This window comes from Lonchura striata, chromosome 13 (genome assembly GCF_050655825.1).
Source record: "Lonchura striata isolate lonStrDom1 chromosome 13, ASM5065582v1, whole genome shotgun sequence".
Taxonomy (NCBI): Eukaryota; Metazoa; Chordata; class Aves; order Passeriformes; family Estrildidae; genus Lonchura; species Lonchura striata.
The window spans coordinates 2,169,532-2,196,035 of NC_140715.1; the positions used below are offsets into that span (position 1 = coordinate 2,169,532).

General features: G+C 41.7%; 1 protein-coding gene across 7 annotated transcripts in view; it reads left to right on the forward strand.

Annotated features, from left to right (window-relative positions):
- Positions 1–26,504, forward strand: part of KCNIP1 (potassium voltage-gated channel interacting protein 1) — a 283,696-nt gene that overhangs the window by 30,827 nt on the left and 226,365 nt on the right. For 3 of the 7 annotated variants that reach the window (XM_085591073.1, XM_085591074.1, XM_085591075.1), the window contains exon 1: positions 10,350–10,651. The exons of 1 other annotated variant lie outside the window; for it this stretch is intronic. Coding sequence is in view for 2 of the 6 variants with exons in the window: in XM_085591069.1 (XP_085447195.1) it covers positions 10,591–10,651 (61 nt within the window). In the remaining 4 variants the exon portion in view is untranslated. 3 more of the 7 variants (XM_085591077.1, XM_085591069.1, XM_021540037.4) reach the window with 3 other exon arrangements.

Below are 26,504 nucleotides of genomic sequence, written 5' to 3' on the forward strand. Positions count from 1 at the left end.
GTTTTAGGGGAGGGTACAGAGGTGTGGGATGAGCCATACATCTTTTGGGGGGTGGGACTCATCCGAAGGCAGGGCTGTCATCTGGCTAGCTGGGAGAACTGTTCTCATCCTAGCTGTATTATTTATGAACAATCATATTTATCTATCATCTGCAACACTTTAGGACTTGGGGTGTCTCAGCATTTGCATATGGCTTCTGACGTCACTTCTTCCTTACACCGGGTGCCATTTTCTAGGAAGTAGCAAGGGTGAAACCCGACTTGACAGAGAGGGATTTCTATCAGGGGGTGAACAACAGTGATGAACAACAGATAATTGATTAACAAGGTAACAAAAGGCCATTAGATAACACTTTTTAACCTTTTAAGAAATAAGCAATTTCTTATTCATAGCATTCCCAACATCCAAGAGTAAAAGGAGAAAGGAATTAAAATTTCAAACTCACCACACTGGGATAAAAAAAACACTCAAGTTCTCAGGGTGGTCTAATGCAGATGTTTTCCAGGAGAAGAGGTCTCAGACTAATCAGGAGGCCTCACATTCGGGCGCCATTTATAGCAGCCTGAAGTGCTACAAGTAAAGTCCAGGGTAAAGAAGCATAAAGGCCCTTTGCATAACATCCACAGTTGTTTAATTCAGACGTGCAGTGAGATGTTCAGAGTTCTCCCAGCACTCACATGTCTCAACTCTCCCTACCCCATCCGGAGGGGTCAGATGTGGGTAGTGAACCTGGTCTCAGGGCAGTACAACGATGAGAGCCAGTCAGGGAATAGGGAGGGAGTGGCTCAGGGACGTAGGAAGAGGGGAAGGAGCCAATGGGGTTTTAACAGCTTTGAAGGAAGCTTCTTGTGTCTCCTTAACTTAGGGGATGCCCCCCAGGGTCCTTGTAGGGAAGTGTTGACAGAGTGAACAAATTATCCTTTGTCTCCTTAAAAAGGAAAAAAGTCCGGAATTTTCTCTCCTCAATTTGGTTAAAAGACAGCTCATAGGACCCTGGGGACTTGACCTCAAACTTAAGCATAACCAATTTGACAGAAACCAAAAAGACCCGCCTAAGCAATTCACTAGAAAAAGAAGAGAGCAAAAGAAGTAATTGCTGTTGTGAAGTGTTTTAGCAGGAGCAAGGACCTCTTGTCCTGTCTTGGTTTTTCTCTGTAAAGAGCTTTGCTATTTTGCCTTTTATTAGAACTTTTTTGTTTCCAACACTGCCACAGAAGCCATCCTGCTACTTTTATGCCATCTGAGGTAGCTGAGCTATCTCGTGTGGTCCTTTTCTCTGAGACATTATGAGACCTGGCTCAAAGAGGTAAGTAGCAGGTCCTCACAGGCAATATGGACTTGAGGCAGCATTAGACCTCATTCTCTAGATTAAACCCAAGATAAAGCTAGTGTCAGATATTTGGATGCTTTTTCGTGAAGAAGGAAAGATTTGGTATTGGTGCATGTGAAATACAGAGTATTTATCCATAAGTAGAATTTATCTAAATTGTTTCAAGTTTGCTGCTTGTAATGGTTTGCTTGCTTGTGGAGTTTGTTTTCTAGAGCTGGACCCTTTCCATTTCCAGATTCTGTGCTGAGCATCTTGCAGAGTCAGGACATACAAGCTCTTTGTGGAAAACAGCTTTTCTCATCAGTAGTTAGTCCTCTATTCTTGTAGACCATGAATCTCTGTAACTTCATTTAGTCATCCAGTGGAGAGATTTGTTGCTCACCACCAGAGCAGAGAGTGCCTTCTCAGGTTTATCTATGACATGGCACAGTATATTTTATATATGACATTACTTTAAAAATGTTACTAATGTTGGATTGGGTGTACCGGTGAACAATTTCTAATGTACATGCTGCCATTGATCTTCTTTGCTGCTGTCTGGACCAGTCATTTTTATGTGTGACTACTTATGCTAATACATGCCTTGTTCATATATTAAGTATCAATTTGCATAAACAAGGTTGTTGAACACCGTAATTTAAATGCTAGGCACAGCTTTTTTGTCTGTGACAGGAAGGTATGAAAAATAATTGTAATAAATATTTATAGTAAAGAAACAACAGAGAAATTGTGTTTGAATGGCTCTACAACAACCAGAACACAAGTCCTGGTGTTGTAGATTTAGAGTGCGTTAGTTCTCTAAGAAGCATGGATTTACTGGCAGAAAGGTTTGTGTATTTGCCAAGGTAAAAATAAATGAAATTATCAGGAATACTTTCCATTTTATTAGTTTTTTGGGTTTTTTTGTTTGTTTTTTTTTTTTTTTTTGTCCCTGCTGCTGCAAAATTAATCAAGTTGTACCTTTATAATACCTATCCCATGAAGCTGACTTGTGAATCAGACATGAGTGGCAAAGCCCCTCTTGACTTGGCTCTTACTTCAAATGGAGAATTTCTAGCATAAGTCACACTGAGCCCAGGCAGAAGCCCTTCTTTGGTATCATCTCAGTGCTGGAAAAAGTGCCTCTGCAATATTTTCATTGTTCAGACCCTGGGTAGCCAGATTCAACTTCAACTTGAGCTTGAAGACAGCTCCTTCTGACCTTTTGGGCTAGGAGCTGACTTCCTGCATGGATATTGGGCAGCACTAGGAACACACAGCCATGTGAGCTGTGTTCACTGTCTGGAACTGTGAGCAGATGTGCCAGACTTCTGCTTACGCAGGTGACCCTGCAGCTGGATGTATACATGTGTTTCTCTATATCCAGTTTCTAGAACAATGGCTATGCATGTGTTTCAGTGCATCTTAAGTATATGACAAAGCATAATCTAAATTTCAATTTGGAATCTGAGTCTTCAGGTAAATGGCAGCAAGGAGAAAAATAATCAGGAGGCTCAGGAAATAACTTTGTTCCCAGTAATGTATATTTAGAGTGAATTTTAAAGATTTGTGTCCAAAAAGAGAGAATATGCTCAATTTTCATGTAACACATTTTCAAATTTCAATAATTTATGAAATTGTCATTGTGACTTTCCTCAGAATTTAGCCTGGTAGAGTGGGCTGATCCTGGTGCAACAGGGATTTCTTTTCTTTTTACTCCTATTTTTTTCATCTCTTCCCAAGTCATTGGCAACAGTTCCTAGTTATTGCAGGACACTGTTTTGTTTAGATTGCCAGGCCCATATTAGAAGGCTGAGAAAGGTCAGTGCACTCCTGTGGATGAATTATTGTAAGAGGTCAGGAAGTCTCAGATTTAAAATACCTACAGCAGGAACAAATAAATTTGTGTGTTTTTACTTCTGTATCTTAGAGAAGTGAAGCCAGTAACTCCACAAAGATCAGAAACAGTGAATCTTCCCATTTTTTCTCTCTGGTGTTGTTCAGTGCATTTGGAGGGTTTTTTATTTTTTTTTCATGTGAAAGGTCAGGGCAGTATTCATCTTTCTAATTTAGACTAGTTAAAGAGAAAATAGTATGTATTTTAGGTTTTGAAATGGTACCATAGTCTGAATGTCATAGGGGAAAATGGCTTAATGGATAATGCTGTTCAGTGTTTGTCAAGTTAGAGTTTTCAGCTTTAGCTGAAACATGATATCTGCCTGTCTTTCTATGGCTCCATTCATACACAAACTTGCTTGCAATTCGTGACTGTTCTGGGGGGTGGGTTGCTGCGTCCAGGGGCTTCTGTAAATTGGGGATGGTAAAGGCACTGGTAGGTGCTCCTCTCTCCTGGAGCCCTGCAGAGCCCTCTACCCACTTCTGAGCCAACCTGAATCCTCTAAATTCCTCAGGGCTGCTTTATTCCAGAGCTTTTCCCACTGGATTAATGAAATCTTGTTGACAATCTTCATGAGAGAGGATTGCAGAAAATTTGTTTCATGTAAATTGGCTATTAATTTTTTTGCTGTTGTTGCTTTGGCAAGAATGAAATCTAAACCAAGGAATAAGTCTGCTGTGGAAGCCAACTGGAGGGAATTTGGAAAAAACAAGAGCTGACTGGAATATACTGATCTGCATGTAACTTCTCAGAAGTTATTCATTAGCTTCATGCAAAAACTGCCAGTCTGTAGTTGTCTAGATATTTAATGTGGGCTCCATGGATTGGCAGTGGTATGCAAAAATGAAAAAAAATTCCACTCTGTGCAGGTTAGCAGCAGGGTTTTACTGAGGAGGGATCCATGGAATGCTAATCAAGCACCCATTTTCCATTATGCAAGTAAAACACTGACTCCTCTGCAAGAAATCCAAACAGGCCAGACAGCAGCTAGGAGCCCTAATTGTTGTGGTAGATACCTGGTTTGCCCAAAGATGATAAATGCCCTGTCTCAGTGTCCATGCAGTCTGTGGGTCAAAATGAGTCTCCTGTAACAAGTAACAGAACCTGTATGCTACTTACTCTAACCTAAGTATGGCTCAAATTCCTGGACTCCTAGAAATACATTCTGGATGCCAGTAGAGGAGGGGGAAACAGCAAAAATAAGTACATTTTCTGCATGTGTGAAAAGTGCTCAATAGACAAGAGACAAATTTAGTTCCTTTTGTCCATATGTGTCTGTCTAGGGACTGTACACAAAGTGTGGGAGCATTTGACAGACCTCTGTGTGTATGTGAAATTGGCATGGCTCCCCGAAACGTGTAGTGGTGAGCTGCTCCTGCCTTCAGCTGAGGGTTTAGCCCTTGTAGCACAGCAGGGAGGCTGCTTCCCTGTCAGCACTTCTGTGCCTGAGAGATAAGCATGGCTTGTTGAACTCAAAGGATCATGTTCTATAGAAGGTTTGGATTTGAAGGGACCTTAAAGGCCATCTTGTTCCTATCCCCTGTCAAGGGCTGGGAGACCTTTCACTAGACATGTTGCTCCAAGCCCCATCCACCCTGGTCTGGAACTTGCACTTTAAAGGTGATGCTCAGTCTTGAAGCAGTTACCCTCAAATGAGTAAACTGAAAGTAATGCAGACATTGAATATATGCCATTGAGTTTGCTTTAGTTGGAGTTATTTCACACATCAGTGAATTGTCAGAAGTGGAAGTAGTGTGACAATGCGTCTCAGAGCTGTTTCCACCCTTCCATTGGTACATCTTGTAATGGAGTATTTTTAATTAGTTATTAACTCCAGAGGATTGGTGTATTGAACAGAATTTGAAAATATCTGCCACCAATAATGTGATATGGGGAGCACTTCAGCAGCAAGATAAAAGTTGTTATGTAATTGTAACAGTAGTAATTCAGTCCACCAGATAGCAGGAGAGGAATAGCATATATTCCTTTTATTGGAAGCATTCTTCATCTGCTGTAACCTTACTGTGAATGCTCTCACAAAAATGAAGTTAAGATGGAGTTACAAATGAAAAAACTCACTTGTATTGCTGAGAGACTCATATTACAGAGACACTGCAGTTATTCTCCAAAAGAGGTGATTCTCTGCAAAATGCAGAAATTTGTCAAGATTTTTGAGCGTCTTAACAGTGTATTTTTACATCATATCTTTGAAGCACTACATAGTTCTGCCATGTAGGAACATAGCTGAATCTAGATAAAAACTGGCTTTAGAAACAGATTTTTTTTTCCCAAAAAGAATGCTGTTTTCCTTTAGTCAGAGGAAGGTTGAATTTGTCTGCCATTAAGATTTCAGGATTTCAGAAGTCCTGAAAACATTTAGTGGAAATGTCAGTGATTTTAACAGCTTGGGAGCTACCTGAAATTATTTCTTTTTGTGAAACCCAGTGTAGAACAAACTTTATTTTGTCCCATGGGTCTCGTGGGAAGGAGGAATTCATAGATCACACTATTATACTACTTCCTCAGTCATTCCCAAGCCCACTTAATTTACATTACTTGGATATGTACGCTGTAGTGGTGAGCTTTATGCTACAATTTAGTCTTTGTTTTAATTTGGTGAATGACTTTAGTGTACTGAGTGCTGGCAGAAGTGTCTCACACCTTGTCGTTTCCATAGATGATGGAATTTCCCATGATTGTTTGCACAGATACTAATAAATGATCGTCCTTCCTAAGTTTGCTTTTGTGGAATTGCTGTAGCTATAGTGAGGTATCAGGTAGAATATGGTTTTCATTGGCTATTTAGGGCAGGTGCCACATCTGAACTTCAAAGCCTGTTTATGTCCACTCTGCAGCAAAGTCTGCTCTTGTCCTGCACAGATGTACTGCAATCCAATTCACAGTAAAGACAAAGCAAAATACTCCCAGGCAATCCGCTAGACTGATGCTGGTGTACTGAGGTGCTGTCTTGGGTTGCAAATGCAAGATGGGGCTGGGGGTGTGTATTCTATTTCCATCTGTTAGAGGTGAGGCAGTTATCTTCTGTTAATGGGCCATATTTTAAAACCAGGTAGGGCAGTTTTCTGTATCTCTTCCACAACCAATCCTTGTGGGCAACAAATCCTCTCTCTGGGGAGATCTCTTCTGTTCATGGGCCATTGTGTGTCACTGCATGACTGATAAAATTCCATCATCCCATTGATGCTCCACCCATAGGGAGGAGCCAAGCATTCATAATTGGGTATAGTCTGAAATTTGGAACACCGCAGAAGCCTTTTCACACTGAATTCCCAGAAGAGCAGCTACCTTCTCCACTCCCAAAGGAAGACAAGGCCCATCTACACCACCACTGGACCTTCAGAGGAAAACTCCACCCTTCTATAGGATCACTGCTCCAACAGAACCACAGCTGGCACTTGAAGGAGGGCTGCAGCCACCACTGAATGGGACTGCTACCACCACCCTGACACAAAGTGTCAGGTCATAGTCTGATTCTGTCAGTGTTGTCTTACATTACTTATATTACTATATATTATATTGCATGTTTTAATTTTTATTTTTCCTAATAAAGACCTGTTATTCCTACTCCCACATTTTTGCCTGAGAGCCCCTTACTTTCAAGATTAAAATAATTTGGAGGCAGAGGGTTTACATTTTCCATTTCAAGAGAGGCTCCTGCCTTCCTTAGCAGACACCTGTCTTTTCAAACCAAGACAGGTGCACCTTTGTGTCAGAACCAAACTCTGAATTTACTGCAGGCAGGTTTACAGGCAGAGCATCAGTACATCTCTGATGTACTTTTGGTCCTCTTTTGGCATCTCTTACCTAGGATGTTGACTTAGTTACCCACACAGCTGTACCTGTGCATTTCACCATCACAGTCAGAGCTCAGGCAGCTTCTTATCTCTAAAGGAAATACTCTGAAAAATATTCACCTCCTCAGATAAAGGATGCCCACCAGCATTTGTTACATCTCAAAATGTTCTCTCTTAGGTTGATATATTTGAACAATCATCTTTTAAGGAAAGAGAATTCCTGCCTCCTGTAGCAAATACTCTAGTTTTGTAGTGTTTACAGTGCCTCTGAACCTCTGGAGTCTTGGTTTTCAGCTGTGAAAGAAAATGCTTTTTTAACTGGGGATTTGCAATTCTGTGCTCATCTGCCTAGGCACAGACATGATCCCTTCTCTCATCCCTATTCTTGTATATTTGAGTTGTATAAATAAAAATTTGTGTAACCACTTATCCCCATGATTTCTTAAGGACCTGTAAATACTTTCAGCTAAGACATCTTTTCTTTCAAGTTTCAGAGAAAACTGAATATTTACATTTGCCCTTTGCCTTCACATGCCATGCTGTTTCAAGTGGACAACAGTGCAACATCAGGGGTGCAATTTTGCCTTCCCAAATTACTTCCTTCTTGGCTATCTCACCATATGGACAGCCTGATCTGTCACTCCCAGACCGAGCTCTTTCTGAGAGATTGGCTGAGATCCAACTGATGTCAAAAGGAATCCTGAAGCCAGCTACTTTTAAGGTAATTTTTGATGTAGGAGTTTGTAGGCAGGTGGGGTCTGTCTCTTCTTCCAAGTAAGAAGAGAACGAACAAGAGGAATCAACCTCAAGAAGAGGTGTAGGTTGGATATTACGAAAAAATCCTTCACCAAAAAGATGATCAAGCACTGGCACAGGCTGCCCAGGGTAGAGGGTGGGGGGGTCACCATTCCTGGAGATATTTAAAAAATGTGTAGATGGGGCACTTGAGGAAATAGGTGACTGGTGGTCTTGTGTGAGAGACTGGAAAGAGTGATGTCTCAAGACATTTTGGGATGTATATGTGGGGGGGCAGGGACAGGTAAGGCAGTGCCCTGCCGTGTACATCCCACCCTGGCAGTGGCTGCCAGTCCATGGCACACTGGATGCAATGCCCCACACCCAACCCGTACAGCCTCTAACACAACTCCTAAGGGGCCAAATGACCAGAAGCCCACCTGGGGGAAGTGCCATGGGGTATTTTAAGGTCACAGGGCATGAAGCACTCATATGTCTTGACCCTACCTCCTCTTTGAATTTCTATTGAAACACCACTGGAACCCAGGAGCTGGTAGCTATATATGTCTTTTTCTATACTTCTGTCTTTCTCTCTTTCTCCTAATTCCCTCATCTTCATATTTTTCAGTAATTTAGAATTGAATGGACTTAAAGTTTGCTAAGTTGAATAGGCCCAGTTAATTCTTTGAGAAGTATTTTGTATTGATTGAATGTTGCACTAAACTTTTGCCAAAGTCCCTCAATTTTCTGAAAATGCCAGTAAAGTTGTTTTTGTTGTTTTGATCTCTTGAGAATATCTTGTCAGCACTTCTCCTGTGTGTCTAACTCAGCATATATAAACAACCATAAACCTTTTAAAAACCTCATCTGCGGAGTTGTTTGGGGCCTTACACCTTGGCAACACTTGACTTCTGCTAGTGACACTTTGCCTAGATTTAAAATTCCAGTTTTGGCATCTTGGAGACATTGGTTGTAGCCTCTGGTCATCGTCCAGCCTTTGTTGAATGCAGAAGTCCCAAGAACAGTGATTTTCCACATGTACACTGTAGCCTATGTAATATTTTGTTCTGTAAATGCAAATTAAATATTAATAAAATAAATATAAATATTTGAATTTTAAAAAATCTTAAGAATCTCACACAGCTGTTCAGCGCCTGGTGCAGATCAGCATAGTCTGAAGGACCCCCAATGGGAACTGGATGGCTGGAGAAGTAAGGGCAGAGGGACCTTAGCTGTGGCCAGCCTGGGGGAAGGAGTTGGGGCTGGATGGAAGGCAGGGATAGTTACACAAACCAGAACAGGCTCCTTCCACTATGATAAAGGCCCCTGTATGCCTCCAGTCTTGGGCAATTCCCTGCAAACTGATGTGTTTCATTTCAGGACTTGAGTATTTAAACAATACTTTTGCCCAGGCATTTCTCACAAAAAGTTCAATTGATGTGTTTTGAGTTATGAAAAAATATAAATTAAATTATTTTGTGCAATGCCTTCTGAAACTAGAAACTAAGGGGAAACACTTTGCTTGTATACACTAAGGATGCAAATATACTTGTGCATGCAAAGGCAGATGCTGGCAGCAGGTGAGCAGCAGGTAAGGCAGGGTTGTTCCTCCAGGGGCACCAACATTTGGGGAACTGGGATCTGCATCTGAGGGAATCTACTGCAAAGTTAGAGGAAAGCTGTGAAAACTTGTTGAGACAAGGTGGTTTGTTCTGTGGTGAATTTCCTCTGAAAAATACAGTATTTGCACAGATGCTGCCCTAATCTCAGTCACCACATGCAAGTAGCAAATTAATTTGGGTTTTGAGACCTGTCTCAGTGTATTTAACACCTTCTGTACCTAAGCATTTGCTATTTCACCTTCTGAGAAAACATGACCAGATATCTAGCTGATTTTTTGAAATATGACAGAACTGAAAAAAATGTTGGGAATTGCTCTACCTCCACCTATCACTCGATGTTTGTAGAGTTTTGTTTCAACAGCTTTTTGTTTTAATGTCCTTGAAAAGGATGTGCACATACATACTTTGCAGAAAAATAAGTTAGTTTTCTTGCATGTCTTTCTGCTGTGTGAGAAAAGATATGAAGAAAAACGATTGTGGTGAAATTTTCTGCTTCCCCCCTTTGCACTTAGTAATTTTTCTCTGACTTTTCTGCTAGAGAAGACTGTTGGAGATTGCTGATTTCTACCTTTCTGTCAGACTTTTAATTAGCAGGAGCACAAAGCCTGTGCAGCTGGGTCTTTGATGCCTTGCTCACTATTTCTTCCCACTCAGAAAATTTCCATTCATTCCGAGTTGGTATCCAGCCCAAAGCCCTGGCTTCCCCTGAGACCCTCAGTGTGTCTACAGGACTCTAGTATTCACTGGAAGAGCTGCACTGATGCTCCCTTGCTAGACCTACAGGCTGCTGGTTGGAGCCATAAGGGAACAGGAGGAAGAATTAGGCTGTGTGTTTACGTGGCTGTGCTCCAGTAAATATTTTGATGCATCTGCTGCCAGCTCTGGTCTAAGGGAATCTACCTAGCATTTAAATCTTGATGGGGAGCTGCTTTGAATAATAACAGTGCAGCTGGCTGTGAGTCAGTGCATGTGTGTTGACTTAAAAAAAACCCTCAAAGCTTAATGCTTGCTGAATGCTGAGCTGCAGTGCTTTGCTTTTTCCCTCCTCCTTCCTTATTTTCTTTCTTGTCTGGTCTTTCTCTGATTTGTTTTGTTCTTGGGGGCATTTCTCATAGATTTTGTTCATTGTCAGTGGAGGGGTGGGGTAAGAGGAATAAAAAAAAATCCTAGCCAAAAGAAATCCTCCCCAAAAACTCACGAGTAGCTTTTGTAATGGGTGCTGTCATGGGTACATTCTCTTCTCTACAAACGAAACAAAGAAGACCATCAAAAGGTAAGACCTCCTATTATGCTTTTCCTGTCCCTTTGGTTTATTTGCTGTGGGAGACATTTGCATGGGGAAGGGAGGAGAAAATGAACATGTGCCACTTGCAAGTAACCTGGCAATGTTTTTGTGAGGGATAATTTGCAGAGGAGAGTGAGGATGCTAGGTGGTGGAGAAAACGTGGGCATGAGAAAATTGCTGTGGAGGGGCTTGGGGGTTGAAGAGAATCTGAAATACTGTAATCCTTAATGCAGGCATATATGAGGAGGAGAAACTCAGTGGCATCATATGGAGAGCATTTGCCGAAGAGACCTGTTTATTTCCAAATCCCAAGCTGCTAAACCCTTTGAAAAGGGAATAAAATGTAGATATACAGCAAATTCTTCCCAATACATTCGGGTTTCTCTCTCAGGAAGTATTGTTAGAGTTCATGTTGCATATTCAGTAATCCAACACCAAGTGTGCACTACTAATGATGTATGTTTTAAAAAGATTAGCAAGAGGGGAAAAATCAGGATGTTTTTGTAAAAGAGAGAAGCAGGAGCTCATAAAAATGAGAAAATAAACAGCAGTTCCAGGGATTTTAATCCTTAAATCCATAAGTATTTCCTATAAATGCTGATTTTTCAGGAGCTCTGGTTTGTATAGTATTTCCTCGAGCTTTGTTTTATTTTCTTCAGGGTTAATTTGAAGATTCCAGGGTGTTGCTGAGCAGAAAGTTGAAAGTACTGTCAGGGGCACATCCATACCTTACAGAATGAGTATGTTTTAGAAAACAAAAGGAAAAACTCTATACCTTCAGCAATATTTGCGTTATTTAGAAATATCCCCTGCCCAAACCTCTGCATTTTAGAGTCACTTGGTATTTCTAGGGAGGTGTCTATTTCCACTGAATCTGTTGCTCAGTTCATATATATGCTTTTGAGCTGCAAGTTGGTATGGATTTTCTTGAAATTTAAGTTGGGAACTGTTTTAGGAAATATCAAATACCAATTAATGATGCAAAAGAGAAGTGGACACGGGCTATGAGATTGATTTGTGGCAAGTTTGTGAGCAAAAGTCTGTATTCCTGATACCTGTAGAGTAACATTTTAAGTTGGAGTGTGTGTACATAGTTTACAATTCACCCTTCTGTGTTACTGTAATGCCTCCATAATTGTGCAGTTGTTTTGGACATGTATGATATTACTTAAAATGTAAGAATAGCTGTGTAACTGTCTAAGCACTGAGTTACACCTGGAAACTTGTGCTTAGGTACTGCAGTACACAAGAACTGAACAGGATGTGCTGGGCATGGTGGTTGTTGTGGCACCAAGGGGTGTCTTGTCCACTTGCCAGGAACCTGGGACCTGATTTTCACTAAATGTAGATAATTTGTGGATGAACATATCCATTCTCTGTGACTTTGTTATCTTGTAATTGGCTCTACACTCTAGTGGATGCAAGCCATTGCTTTTTGTTGGAGGTCACCTGCAGTAAAAATCCAGGATATGGTCACACATTTTAACCTTTACAATGGGATTCACTCTTGCTGATGCCTGCAGGCAGTGGTTGTTCAGCTATATTTATCAAAGCCTCTGGTCCTAGAATTATGCCCCCTTGGCTTTGATGTGTTATCTGTGTGTTTTGCTGGTGTGTTTTACACTGACTGTTAGCACTTCACCTTGTGAGCAGTGAAACACTAATGCTGGGCTTGAATACAATCTGAAATTGTTCTTTGTCAATTTAAAGTCAATCACCCCTACATGATGGACTTGACTCCTTGGTGCTGCCCACATGTTCCCTTGGCGTCTCCTCCTGCCCTCAGCCATCCTGGTGGCCTCTACCAGACCATGCTCTACCATATTCAAGTTTGTCTTGGTCTGGGGAGTCCAAAACTGGCCCCAGCACTCTGGCTGTGCTTGCTGAAGTGTTGAGCAGAGAGAAAGGATCATTTGTCCCACTGTTTGCTGTATGGCTATTGGTGCAGCTTGATATGGGGGCTTCTCTGCCAGAGGGCAACTGGCTAGTGGTGCCTGGGTGCCACTGTTCCATTGGCTATTGCTAAGTTTATCTTTGATCAAGTAAAGTGTTTATTTTATTATTAGATTATCACATTATTATTTATTAATTATTATATTTATGTGTTTATCTGAATATTTCAGGACTTTATGTAGTAGTTAAATACTGCTGATAAAACGAGGGCCTGGAGAAATAGCTGTAACAGGGCTAGATTCACACTTCTACAAATGCTCTCTCATGCTAGCAACTATGTGCTTCTCCAAGTAGAGCAGTTCACACCAGTGTCTGAAGCTCTGATTCTCTGGTGTGGTAAAGTAAAAGCAAAAAACAGTCACTGTTTCAAGAAAATAAACAGGTCATGTGTAAAGTGAGGCAGTTCCAGAGATCAGTTAATACCAGGAAGCCCATGGTGGGTCATGGCAGAGTGGGTGCAAATGGCTCATGCTGAACCCTTCCAGGTTCAGCACATGACACAGCTCTGCCTGTGCTGCCCCCCCTCATGTCCTGCTTGTGGCTGGGACTGGGGTGTTTGCAGTGGGACTGGGGGCTGGTTTGGTTATTCCAGCTGTGAACAGAAAGGCTGTAAAGGACATATTAGCACTGTTCAAGAATACAAGATTAAATTGCTTGTTCTAATGAAAATTGGGAGCCTGAATCAATAAAGGCAGGATTGACACAGAAATTGTCAAGTGGAGAGCAGTGGTCCATCAAGCATGAGACCTTGTCTCTGGGAGAGGACAGCATTGTGCATTTGTACAGGAAGACATAATTTGCTTGGCTCAAAGGTAAAACTTAATCCAATGTAATTAGGCATTTTGTGTTGGTAGGTTGGGACCCACATGCCCTGTCCTGCAGGATAAAGATTTTTGCTTCTTAGCCTTGCAAGAAGTAAAGCTGCGGAAGCTTTCCCTGTTCACTGAAGTGTTCTCAGACAGTCTGTGAGATTGTGCTGCTTGCTTTGGGAGTGGCTCAGAACAGTTCCTGCAATTATTTGTAGATTTAATTAGGAATTGTTTCCTGTTGGGATTCTTGTCTGCATTTTCCAGAATTCTCAGTTGACCTACTAAAAAATAATAACCTCTTTCTAACATGTTCACTTCACTGGTGTGTCAGATCAGCATTCTTGGGATGCTGGTGGAGCCTGGCTGAGGTCCTGGGGATAAGCTGACAGTGAGCCAGCAGTAAAGATGGCTAGTGGTCTGGGCTGTGCTTGGCAGAGCTTCTCCAGTAGACTCAGAGAGGTGATAGTACTCCACTGATGAGACATTTACAGTGCTGTGTCTGGTGCTGGATTCCCCATGATGGAAGAGATGAGAACCTACTAAGCTGAGTCTACTGAGAGACCATGACGAATATGATGCAATTGGAGCATTTGACATAGAGGGGAGAGATTGAGAGAGCTGGGATTGTCCAGCCTGCAGCAGAAGAGACTTGGGGAAGTCTTAATCAGGGTCTATGAATACCTGAGAGAGGGGGAAGTAGAGGTGATGGAGCCAGGCTCTTCTCCCTGCTGCCCAGGGGCTGGGGAAGGGGCAACACAGATAAACAGAAAGAAGAGAAATTCTGCTTAAGCATAAGGAAAAAAAATTACTGTGAGGGTGACTGAACACTGGAAGAGACCCCACAGAGGGACTGTGGAGTCTCCAAGCTTGAAGGTACTCAAAACTAGGTGAATACAGTCCTGAGCTGTAGTCAACCCTGCCTTATAGAGCGAACTGGAGGTCCCATCCAACCTTATCTACCCTCTGGTTCTGGGATTACTGTCACTTTAAAAACCCTAAAGATAGAAAGACTTGACATATTGGCATCAGGAAGTAACATTCAAAGCTCATTATGAACCAAATGCCAGTAAAGCTGACTGTTTGGTCCTCTCTTTAGTACATTGGTAGTTAGTGCTTAGAAAGATGGTTGAGATGGACTTGAGACTATCTAGGTGCTTGTATATTCTCCTGCAAACATAAGCAATAAATCAATAAATGAGGGGAAAAAACCCAATCAAAACCACAGTACTAAAAAGCAGAGGGCCAGCACAGCAGATAATGCACACATAAATGCATCTCTGATTTCAACTAGATGCAGAAGTAGACATTTTTCTATGTTTTAACAGACTGCATCCAATCATGACCAAATCTGTGGCTAGAATCAGCCATTTCTGTATTTGCCATGGAAACGTTTGAATTAGCACATTGCTAAAGCAGGGGGATTTTCTAGTTGTTCTGGTTTGAAAGCAAAACCAGTGAGAGACTCCAAGTCAGAAATACAATTTATTGGGAAAAGGGGAAAAGGACAAAAATACATGCAATAATACAAAGAGAAAAGCTACTGACAAAGTCAGAATACAACCCGGCCAGCGTGCTGGTAGCAGTCCGAATTGGAGTAGCTGCAGTCCTCTTGGGATGGCAGATGTAGTTGTTGTGTCTTCTCGGAGAACCTGTGAAAAGGCTCCCCTCTGTCTAGAAATCTCCAGTTTTATCCAGGTGGGAATGCCTAGCTCCTCCCCTTGGGCAGAGCATCTCACAATGGGTTATTATGAGTCACAAGGTGTGTCCTTAATCACCTCCTCCTGGACAGTGTTATCTCTGAGTCATGTGGCCAGGCATTGATGGGGCTATTAACAGCAGATAAGGAAAACTGCCCTAAGGCAACTCCTACTCAGACAGTGATTGGAAAACGTTTTTTTTTAATCTTGGACACTAGTTTTGACTGCTTTCTGTACCCCTGAGTTCTTTTTTTGTTCTCTAAGTAGGTACTCATACCTACCTCCCGCAGTGAAAGTGAAATATAACTTGAATATTTCTCAATACCTGACTCTTGTTTGGTTAGAGCTATAGGCTCTGACACTGACAGCAGCAGCATGCAGCACCATTTTCAGTTGGTAATCTCTCTTAAATGTGAGTAACCATGTTTTGATCAAAGACCACCCAAACATAAACTAGCAAGAGGAGTCCAGTACAGTTGTTTAATTTTGCTAGAGTTAACATCATAAATTCACTTTGCTTAACATGTCAGTTGTATGATTTTTATAGTGAGTAATTTTTAGGCTTTATTTTGAAATGGCTTATTGACCAAAATTATCAGCTTTTGTGCCTGACCAGCTGTATTTTCAAGTGGTTTACTTACCAGGTAACCAACTCTGCTTGATTTCACAATCTTCATAAGAACATCAGATTGCCCTGAGCTCCTAAGGTTGTTGGGTCATGACAGTGCCCTTTCAGTTCTCCATGTTAGAACAACCTGCTTCTCTGCTCAAAAGGTGAAAAGATAATTCAGTAGTGTTTCAAGGAGCAGGACGTTTTCAGCCTTAGTACAGCCATGGAATGGAGATGATAGATTTGAGCAGGGAAGCTGCCTTATTATTTACTTTGCCCAGTACATTCTGTTGCAAAAGAAAAGCATTGAAAGATCCCCTTCTCTAGTTTCTTTCTGCTCCTCAAAGAAACTTGACAGCTTGCCACTGTTGTGAACAAATACATGTGTTCTAAAGACTCAGACTGTGCTCTTGGTATTTTCTGAATAGAGAGATTAGTGCTCACCTGTTTTCTTTCTAGAACAAGGACAGGGTTTCTCCCCCTCCTCCCCCACCCAACCCCCCTGGATTGGAGACCTGAGCAGATGCTTGAGAGAATGGAAGAAATGGCTGATTTGGTTTCTCCTGACTGTGCCTAAGAGCCAATATTTGGCACTGACACTTCACTTTGTCTCCCTAGTTTTGTCTGTCATTTGATAGAGCCTGGCAAGTCAAGTCCACAGTTGTCTGCCGGCACTGAAAACTGAGGATTTGACAGGCAGGTTTTTCAAGGGAATTACCTGTGTAGAGAGTGTACAGAACAGCACTCAGCAACAAAACTGTTTGATGTAAGCACTCAAATCAGAAACAATTTGGAAAAATTGTGGCGACCAACAAGTGCCTATCAGAACGTTCCTCTTTGCATAAAGCATTTTGATTTCTCTGAAGTGCAGAGAGATGTGTGTCACAGCAACCAAACATCCCGGCCGTCTGGCTGATGCACCTATGATGGGTGGCTCAGAGGTGAGGGAGCTGTTTGCAGCTGGCTTCCCTGTGTCCTACCAACCAGAGTTCACCTGAGTGTGAGGTTAGAGGTCTTATGGATTTGTGACTGCTTCCATTCCCCACTTCTCCATCTTTCAGCCAAAATTTCTTTAGCTCCCATGCAGTTGCTAGCTTTGAATTTCTTCCTTTGCTTTCAAGTGACTCTTGGCAGTGAGGCAGAGTGATCTCAAATAGCTGGTCTTAGGAGTGAATCCCAATGATAAAATTAAAATGAGCTACATGTGTCCCTGATTGCTTCCCACAGGTGTACATCTCCTGCCTGAAGTGCCACAGTCAGACACAGCTTGGAGGTTTGGAATAAAATAAAATGGATGGAGGAAAGTTCACTACAGAGTGTTCTATGTTGTATTAGCATACATGTATGCTGATTTCCTGCCCATTGGTACGAGTACTGTGTTTCTCTGTACATACAGCATGTCAATGCAGAGCCATGAAATCCCACCACAAAGAAAAGAGGGGATCAGAGACTTCAGCTCTGCAGACTAGTGCTTTGAAGTTTCATTTTTTTCCACAAACTACCTCTTCTAGTGTGCATTACTGGATATTTGATGTTTGGAATGGGCACTAGGAAGCAGTTGGTTTTTGCAAATGAAAATATTTAATGCTGTAGATGTGAGAAGCTTAAAACTTAATACGTTGCAGAAGTTTTGAGTAATTCCTAGCTTTACAGTTGTTAATGTAACCTCATATATAAATGAGAGTCAGTAAGGGTCGTACAATCTTTTTTTGAGAAAATGCTGAAGTAAAAAACAGGGTAAAGTGAACAAAGGCAAGTTATCAAGTGTCGTGGTTTGACACGGAAGAGAATTTTCTCAGAAGGAAGAGGGTCAAGCCAGTCAGTGATTGGGTTTGGATATTGACACTTGGGCTGATCAATTAAAGGCTGGACACGCCTCTGAGAACACAGAGGGGTTAAAAGCGGAACTCCGAGGGGAACTCGCTCTCTTTGGTTCCGGTCAGCGGAGAGTGCAAACCTCCCTTGCCTGGCCCGTGGCTGAGTGGGGGAGGGCCCATGGCCTGACTGAGGTAGATCCCAGGGTGGAGGAGCTGGAACTGGGCTGGCCCCTGCAGATGAAGGGTGGAGGAAAATCTGGGATGTCTGTGTTCCCCCCCCCGCCAGAGTCTCTCTGGAGAGAGAGAAAGAGACAGTGATGGTGCCAGCAGTACTCCGGCAGAGGAGGTGGAAGTGGGGGAACAGTGTGGGAGCTGGAGGCCTGGGCCGAGAGCTATCCAGGGAGTCAGGACTTTTACCCTTCCTTGAGAAATGGGGGCTTTGTGAAAAAGAGGAAGAGAGACAGCCTGGGAGCTGGGATGTTAGGAAAAGAAGGTTGTGGGGGAAGATTATGGAGTAGCTTTTGCCTGGACCTTTTCTTGTTAGCCCTAGACTGAACCAATTTCCTCCTCCAAGAGAGACTGTATTTTAAGAGGATGCACAGTGAGCCAAGAGACCTGCTTCAGCAGCTGAGGAAAAAGACAATAGTGGAGTGAACAGAGAAAAGTTGGGGAGGTTTGTCGTGGTGCCCCTTGTCTTCAGAGAAGAAGAAAAGAAGATGATCTCTGTTCTTGAGACCCTCAGCCCCAAGGGAAGAAGAAAATGGGGGGGACTGTGATCCCAAAAAATGAGAAACTGAACTGTTGGTTTTTCCCGTCTTGGCAGAGCATCCTTGAAAAGAAAAATCCTCAGAGCAGTCTGTCCATGGAGCAGTCTGTCCATGCATTAGCGGTGAGAGCACTGTGCATGGAGAGTGTCACCATGGCAATTTTTTTTCTCCGGGTGGTGCCATGTGTGACATGGAAACACAAGAAGTGGCAGCTGTGTTTCTTGGGGGGTCTGTGGCACAGGAGGGACTCCTGTCTCCCTCGATGGACTGCATATTGATTATCTGAAGGGTGGGAACCTGATTGGGGGTCCAAGTTGTGTCTCACTGTGGTTTGTTTGAATTGGTGGGTGGAGGAGGAATGTTTTGGAAGGTCTTCGTCTTGGATTCAGTGGGGTTTTTTTTCTTTCTTTTTTCCCTTTTATGGTTGTAGTAGTTTAATAAAATTTCTTCTTTGTTATTAAGCTTGGGCCTGCTCTGATCTGTTCCTGATTGCATATCACAGCAAATCATTTGGGGGGTTGTATTTTCATGGGGGCACTGGCATTGTGCCAGTGTCAAACCATGACATCAAGTCATTCTGATTTTAGTCAAATGTGAGAGGAAAATAAAAATCTTTTATTTCTCCATTTACAAACCCCTGCTCAAATATTTTATTTTCATACTTATTTATGCTTTGTTAAAAAGACTGAAGATTTACAAATTTTTCAAATGTGGATTTTTTTTAGCCGAAATGTTTCATTATTCAAAATCATTATTAGTTAAAATTATTCCCTGAAACTTCCCAAACTAAATAAACTGGCTTGTGATTTGTTGTAGTTTTAGATGTGCATGTGTAAGTGTGACTGTGACTTCCTTACATTGGGCGACAGACCTGTGTGATTATGTTAAGTGTTTTTATTGGACACGAAATGAGTACACAGGAGCTTGGTAAGTTCAAAAGAGAAAAAAGCCAATTTTATTTTTGACCTGAGAATATATAGAATTCTAAAAGTGACAATGGATTGGAGGATGAAACTGTCACCTCTCCAACTACACTGGTCAAACCAACAGTCCATCAATTCTCTCCTCCCACAAAGAAGAATGCAAAACAATCATTATTTACATGAACAGTGCGTGAGAACTCCAGTAGAAATATGTAAATATCAGAAGGCACAGAAAACTTTTAAAATAACTTTAAAACTTTCAGAAGAGCTATAAAAGAAAACTGAACACTTTTAAAAATCAGGGCAACAGTTAAGTGTTTTGTTTCATATTCAAAAGCATTTCCCACAGAATGTCAGGGCACAGAAACGCAGAAAGTTTGAGCATCTGCTCAGGGTCTCTGTGTCCTGTTGCTGCTCACACCATGGCTATTTATAAGGTCAGAAGTTTTTGCATTTCTTTGAGAGGCATTTTCCAGCAGGTGCAGAGTGCTCTAGACATACCATCCCTGCAGGAAGGGGCCCAATGGCCTTGTGTACCAACTATGGTAACAACAGCTATATGGTAGCACAGCAAAATTTTTAACCAAAATATATTTGAGATTTCAGGCAAGCTATTTAATTTTTCTCCCTTTATTTTTTTGGGATGCCAGAGGGGGGAAGTAACTGTTTTTATAAGATGGATTGCACTTAACAAATAAAAAATTACTAAAAGTGTAAACTGCATCCATGTTTTCAAAATAGTCAAGTCAAAAGTGAAGGCAGCTGTGCCCAGATGTTTCCAGTCTGTGTTTCTGGCTGTCAATGTCAGGTGATGTCTGTCCAGACTGAAAAGGATACAGATAGCAGTCAGTTCATCTCTACTTAGTTCTGCCAGCACTGCTCAGTGCAGAGAGGCTCTGAAGAGTTTGAACAAAGCACAGTACAATTGATTAGAGGTTCATGGGCAGGATGTGAGTCTGGAGGAGGCAAGTGAGGACTGTGTGCTAGCAGGAAGGCGTGGGGCAGCAGAGTTGCCTGGGGGTTGAGCTGGTAGTTGCAGGCAGGCCGAGGATGAGCAGGCAGGAGGGAAGCTGGCTTGCCTCTGGTACCAGGATGTTTTAAGGAAGACACGAAAAGGGTAACAGAGTCATCCATTCCTGGCACAGCTGTACTACATCTGTTTGGCTTTCTTCAATCCAAACATTACTTTCTTGACATACTTAACAACCACAGCTCTTCACACACATCAGTGTTTGCTTTTCTTTTGCTCCACAAAAACCCTTCTCTCCCAAATTTGTTCTGTGTGTGGCTGGTTGGGAAGTGCCCAAAGTTTCTGTAGATGGCCACAGCTACAGTCTGTAGGCATAGGACATTTTATAGTGTGGCTGAGAACAGCTAAGGGAGAACAAGGCTGTGAGGATACGTGTTGTGCTGCAGAAGGCAGGTTTCTAGGAAACCCATGAGACCATGGCATTGTTTTACTGAGGGCTCCTTAGTGGAACAGGAGAGTGTTATTGGGAGGGGGGAGCCAAATTACAGCCTGCCAGAGATCAGTGCTGAACATAGGGGCTTTTAGTGCTCTGACAAAATAAATGTTTCTGCCTGTCAAATTTATATGCAGAAAAATATGGATGAAACAAGACATGTTCACATGATTTACCTATCTACAGCATGGTTTCAGAAGCACAGCTCAAATATTTTGACAATTATTGTAATTTTACTGCCTGCAGCTCAGGGCCAAGTTCCCAGGTATGTTTTCCCAGGCTGCTGTTGCTCTATTCTAGTGAGTGATCCTGCACATCAACCCCATAGATTTTTTGATAATCAGTTGAAACCTCAGGCAAGGCCTCTGTTTAGCACATCAAACTGCATGAACTGAGGGTTTCTCCCTGTGGGGTACACATAGCCATGTAAAGGATGATGCTGTTAGTTCTCTGGCTGCAAAATGTTGGGAACCAGCAAACATGTGTGGGAAAGGACAATTTCCCTTAGTGAAACTGTTTCATCCCATGCAGGTGAACTTTGTGGTGCAGTGGGGAGATCAGCACCCCTTTGCATTCCTAATTCACAACAGTTCAAAGGACTTGTTGACCATGTTGCCATTTGAACTGGGAGCAGGGCATAAAAATTAGAACTGGGAAGCAGGAAATTTTTTTGTCAGTGCAGAGTGGATTGTTGCCTGCTAATCCTAATAAGCTAGTGTAATTGAATTGGCACACTGGTTTACATGCTTCACAGGGAGTGTCAAACATGACCCTGAACTGTGATACTGGCACCCCAGGAACTGAAGGCATGTCCTTGTTTGGAGCTGAATCCTGTAACATGGCTTTTGTTTTAACCAATATTTTAACATGGGAGCTGAGAGAAAGTCTCATTTGCAGTCTTGTGCATACAGAATAAGCCAGGCTGCAGACGACTGGAAAGACAGCTACATTAGGGCATGAGGAAAATTCTGCCTGGGTGGTCATTTGTATATACTTAACAATGGGTAAAAGCAAGCATGTGCAGTTCTGCAAAGGAAATCTGATCCCACAAGGTCCTGTACTGATTGTGTAGGTAGCAGCTGGACCTGCATGCAGAGCAGGTTTGGTACTGGAATAGAAAGTCAACCAGAGACTGATCTTTCAGAAAAATGCCTTTCATTTCCATGGCTTTAAGTCATCAAAAGGGGCTATTTACATTAGCTATTTGGCATCCTCTGCTTGGCAGGAGTTAAGGACATTACAACTGAGCTCCATCATTTCTAATCACCTCTTTGACTGAGCACTGGGTTGCCCTGGTTCTCTTCAGCCCTCCAGGAAAGTATGAAGCAAAAAGCAGGGCATTTCCTAATCAGGTATTTTCTGGGTAATGCCATCAGCTATAGCACTTTACATGACTACATTTGCATTTCTTGTATATGATGCTGTCTTTTCTGTTTCCTCTGTCCTTATTATTGATGGATATGAAGTACTTGCAGTTCAAAAGTTCATATAGCGCAGGAGAGGAGCATGCTGTGTGCACTTTCCTCAGTTGCTGGTGGCTGTGGCTGCTCAGCAATGCAAGGAGAGACCACTGTGTCATTCTGAGTGTCACCCACAGCCCAATCACATCCAGGTGAATGCTGTGCAGAGTAAACATGGGGCTGCATCTGCTCAAGAAAATGCATTCTCATGTTGTGTGTTCTACTGGTTTGTAAAACCTACAAAGCCCATCAGTTGTTAGACTAAAAGTTTGGTTCAAACATGAAACTCTTCTTTACCCTGTGGAATTAATGAGATATTTTGGAAACTGTGGAAATGCTTAGACTCAGAATGAATTTTGTTATGGCTCTTTCCATTGTTTGCATTTGACAAAACTGTCCCTTTATGAGTTGTTGCCTGGAAATTATTGATGAGGGTAATGACCTGGTAAAAGTTCTTAACCTCCATGTGGATCAAAACCAGGCTGCCAGTTGTTGGAAGCTGCTGGGGTGTGGCAGAGCGGAGGCCAAGCTCATGGGCTGCAGGGCTGTGAAGCACAGGCACAGTTTTGCTTCTCCCCTTTGTCAGCATCTGGCCTTTTGGAGGGACATGCTCCTGTTTGGAGACCAGTGTCTTAAAATGTCAGTATAGTTTAGTGTCAGTTTCGTTTTATATATGTTAGAGCCTGTATTTTCAGTTAATATGCCTGAATTCTGTATGGAAACAACAGTTTACAATAGTTAAACAAATATAAATAAATGCAAGGGACTTGCATGTCTGGTAGTGTTTTTCATCTGCAAGAAAGTTTAAAACCCTACTGAATTCCTGAATAAACATAAAAAATTGAGTGCACCTTTGATCCTCTCCCTGTTCCCATGGAGGCTTCCTTGCAGATGCCCACACAAATTACACTCGTTTACTTAATATTTCTGCCCTGTTAGCCATTAATATAGAGCAATCTGTTTAATGAGCTTTATTTCCTTATAAATTGAACTGCTGAGGCAGGATGAGGTGGGAATGATGCTGCAGGAGATGTGATTTCATCTGTGCTTCTCCTGTGACCTGGTGCAAGTGCCAGGTCTGCATCTTCAGAGCACCTGCTGCTCTGTATTTGCCAGTCTGCAGGTTGAGGACATGATGCTGCCAAGCTGCATTAGTGTCTTTGGGCATCCTCAACACCTTGCTGTCCTTTTCGGTGTGATAGCTGTCAGAGATGTAGAAGTTTGCCTAAGTTAGTTGCTTGTTGTGATTTAGTTTTGTTGTATTTTGTAAGTACTATGAGTTGGCTTCCAAGCATGTGAGAATTAGGAGAGTTGGAGGGCATAGCTAAGGTATCATTATTCATGTTGTGAGTGATGCTTTGTAGTGTCAGACAGCACAAAGACCACAACATAGGGGTGTTTTGAGATCAGTAATGGTTGTAGACAGTGGTCATAGGGCTCCAATGAGAACATTCATGATTATCCACAAATGGAAATGTTTAAGTGTGTCCACTCTGGTGCCAGAGTGGGCAGAGAAAGCTGGAACCCCACAGAGCTAGGCTGGGCTGTGTGTGCATGGAAATGAACATCACCTTCCTGAGGAGTCTATGTGGCATTTACCATAAGATCTTGTACAGAGTGAACAGATGTCAGCCATAACTGCTCAAATCTTTATGTTTTAAATCCTGTGTGCGCTTTGAAATGTGTTCTTTATTGTGATTGAGGGCAAAGTGCCCTTCTTTCATCAGGTTGTATTACATCAAACAAAGTGACATTTGTTAAGGGCAAAGTTATGTAAATTTTCTATTTTGCTCCTGTTTCCCTGATTTTGAGTCTGATCTTTCCATAAATAACATTTTGTATTTTAATCCATTCTCTCCTGTGAAGGGTGGTGTGAAACTATCTGCAGTTGAGAGACAGCAACTCAGAGAGATGGAGGTGTTAGTTTCTATGCTGAAAAGACGGCAGAATATTACTTAAATTCTAACAAAGATCATATTAGGGTGGTTTCTAAGCCTGGTTCCCAGAGAACTACACATTTGTTAACTGAATGTTTCTTGTACTAGTAAGAGAGCCTTGACCTAATTTACATTTCATGGTCCACATAAATGTGGAGACACTGCCAAAATTATCTCCTTCCTACTTCTATTTTCTAATATTCTCTTTCCTTCTTATAATTGTAGACATTCCAGAAAATGGAGTGAAATGTTTTTCCTACTGTTTGATTCTTTGTTGCATGCATATGCATTTCTAGGACACACAGTTCTGGAGCATGCAGCTGAGTGCACATGCCTGGAGTCTCTGCAGGCTTGTGCAGCTTTGAAGCAAAGACTCTAAAACATAAGTAAGATATTTGCAGAATTAAAGATACTTTAAAGGAACAAGAGTAGAGATTTTAAATTCCTTCAAATAAATCCAGTCTCAAAATCAGGGATAAGTTTTCATCTGCCTTCTGCTACCATCTTAGAGATGTTTATTGGATGGTGAAAGGAAAGGAGATATTTACAGAATGAAACTGCTCACAAATATAAGGAAAATCGCTTGTGTTACTGGCTCCTGTTGATGTTCACTCTAATGATCACATTACAGAAGGATTTATTAGTTAACAGTCTTGAGTGCTACACCTGCAGACACATGGCAGTGCAAGAAAACACTGTACCTAATTTGGATAGCTTTATTTTTGCAGCACTCTAATTAGGCATCTTCACAAAATAGACATGTGGATTTGTAAATCTTGCTTGCAAAATCTCCTTGCTCACCAATTGGAACATATCTAGGATTCTCAGTTCAAACATCTCAATCTGCTACATGTCTTATTTTAGCTAAGCCTCAGTTTTTAAACTTCAGCAGCTATTATAAAAACGTTACCCTGCATCCTACAGCATCCTCTGAGTCCAGAAGGAAAGTCTGAAGCCATGAACTAATTGTGCAGGAATTTTACAAATCTTGTCAAGCTTAATTCAGCCTGGAAAGTTTGGGGCTGGCTTTGCTGCCAACGCTGCTTTCTTCGGGGAGTCCCTTCCCATTTATTCTGAGCTGTGCAACTGAAGAGTTGCACACTTCAGTAATACAGGAGGGTAGCAAGCAGATTAACACGTAGGTTAGTTCTCAAGCTCTCGCTCCCCGTGGTGCCAATAACCTACTTACAGGAGCAGCAGCGCAGGCTCAGTGGCTGGGGAGGATTGTGTGGCCTGGCAGTGCAGCTGGCCGATGCCAGCGCCTCTTTAGCTTGGGTAGTGATTGAGGTTTTGAGCAATTAAAAACCTCTTGTGCCCAAGGAGGGTGAGGGGGCCCCACACACCTGATTTTCCAAGTTGTTGGAACAATAGGCATTGGAAGCAAGGGAGAGGCTTGTGTATCAATGGGTGCTGTTTGCCTTGGGCTCTGAGTAGAAGCGCTTTTTTCTTAAGTTTCCTCTCGAGCAGCCTCCACAGATTCCTTTAACACCAAATAGGACATGTCTTTCTGCACAAGGGTGGCAGGCAGAAATAGGACAGGGCTTTGTCCTTTTTAAGTATTAATACAGATCACAAAAAAATGAAGTGCCAAAAGATACAGAAACTTTACAAAATATGTTGAAACTTTGGAGATTGTGAAAAACGCCAATCACTTGGTTTTTAAAATTTTAAAAGTTTAATAATAATAAAATGTTACAAAAATAGTAATAAAATTAGAGTAATAAAAATTTAGAGTTAGGACAGTTACAAGACAATAAAAAACAAAGAATTACGGATGTCCCGATGCTCTCAGGCACTTAAGCCATGACAAGCATGCCTTGTGAGCAAAGGAATAACCTGAAAAGCAATATCCTATTGCATATTCATATATCTCATACATGATGCATAAATTCCTTGCAAATTAAGAATTTCTCTGGTTTTTGTCAACTCCTTCCCCTTAATCCTGGTGGTTCCATGAAGACAGAGACAAGGTAGAAGAATATTTGTCTTTTCTGATAAGGAGGCTGTAATTCTTTGTCCTGTCACTGTTATCTCTGTGCAAAGAGTTTCTTGATTATTTTATCCCTTGCTTGAGCTAGTAAAAAAATCCTGCATCACAGAGTTTCTATTTTAACATTATGTTGTAACCTAAAACTATTTTTAACATACTACTTAAGAAAATTAATACAGCATAACTTTCTAACATTACACATATAATATTAATTTTAATGTTTGTGAAAAGTCAATCATAAAATATGTGTTTTTCACAGAGATAATTTATTTTTTATTACAGCTAATACTGTATTTAGTGTAAAACACAAAACATGTTTTCATATATCCTTTCCCTGGTGGAGAAGCGAACAAAAAGGTGAATCCAAATTTTCTCTTGACTGAAATCTTCTGAACCCTAAATGTCTTTTTCTCAT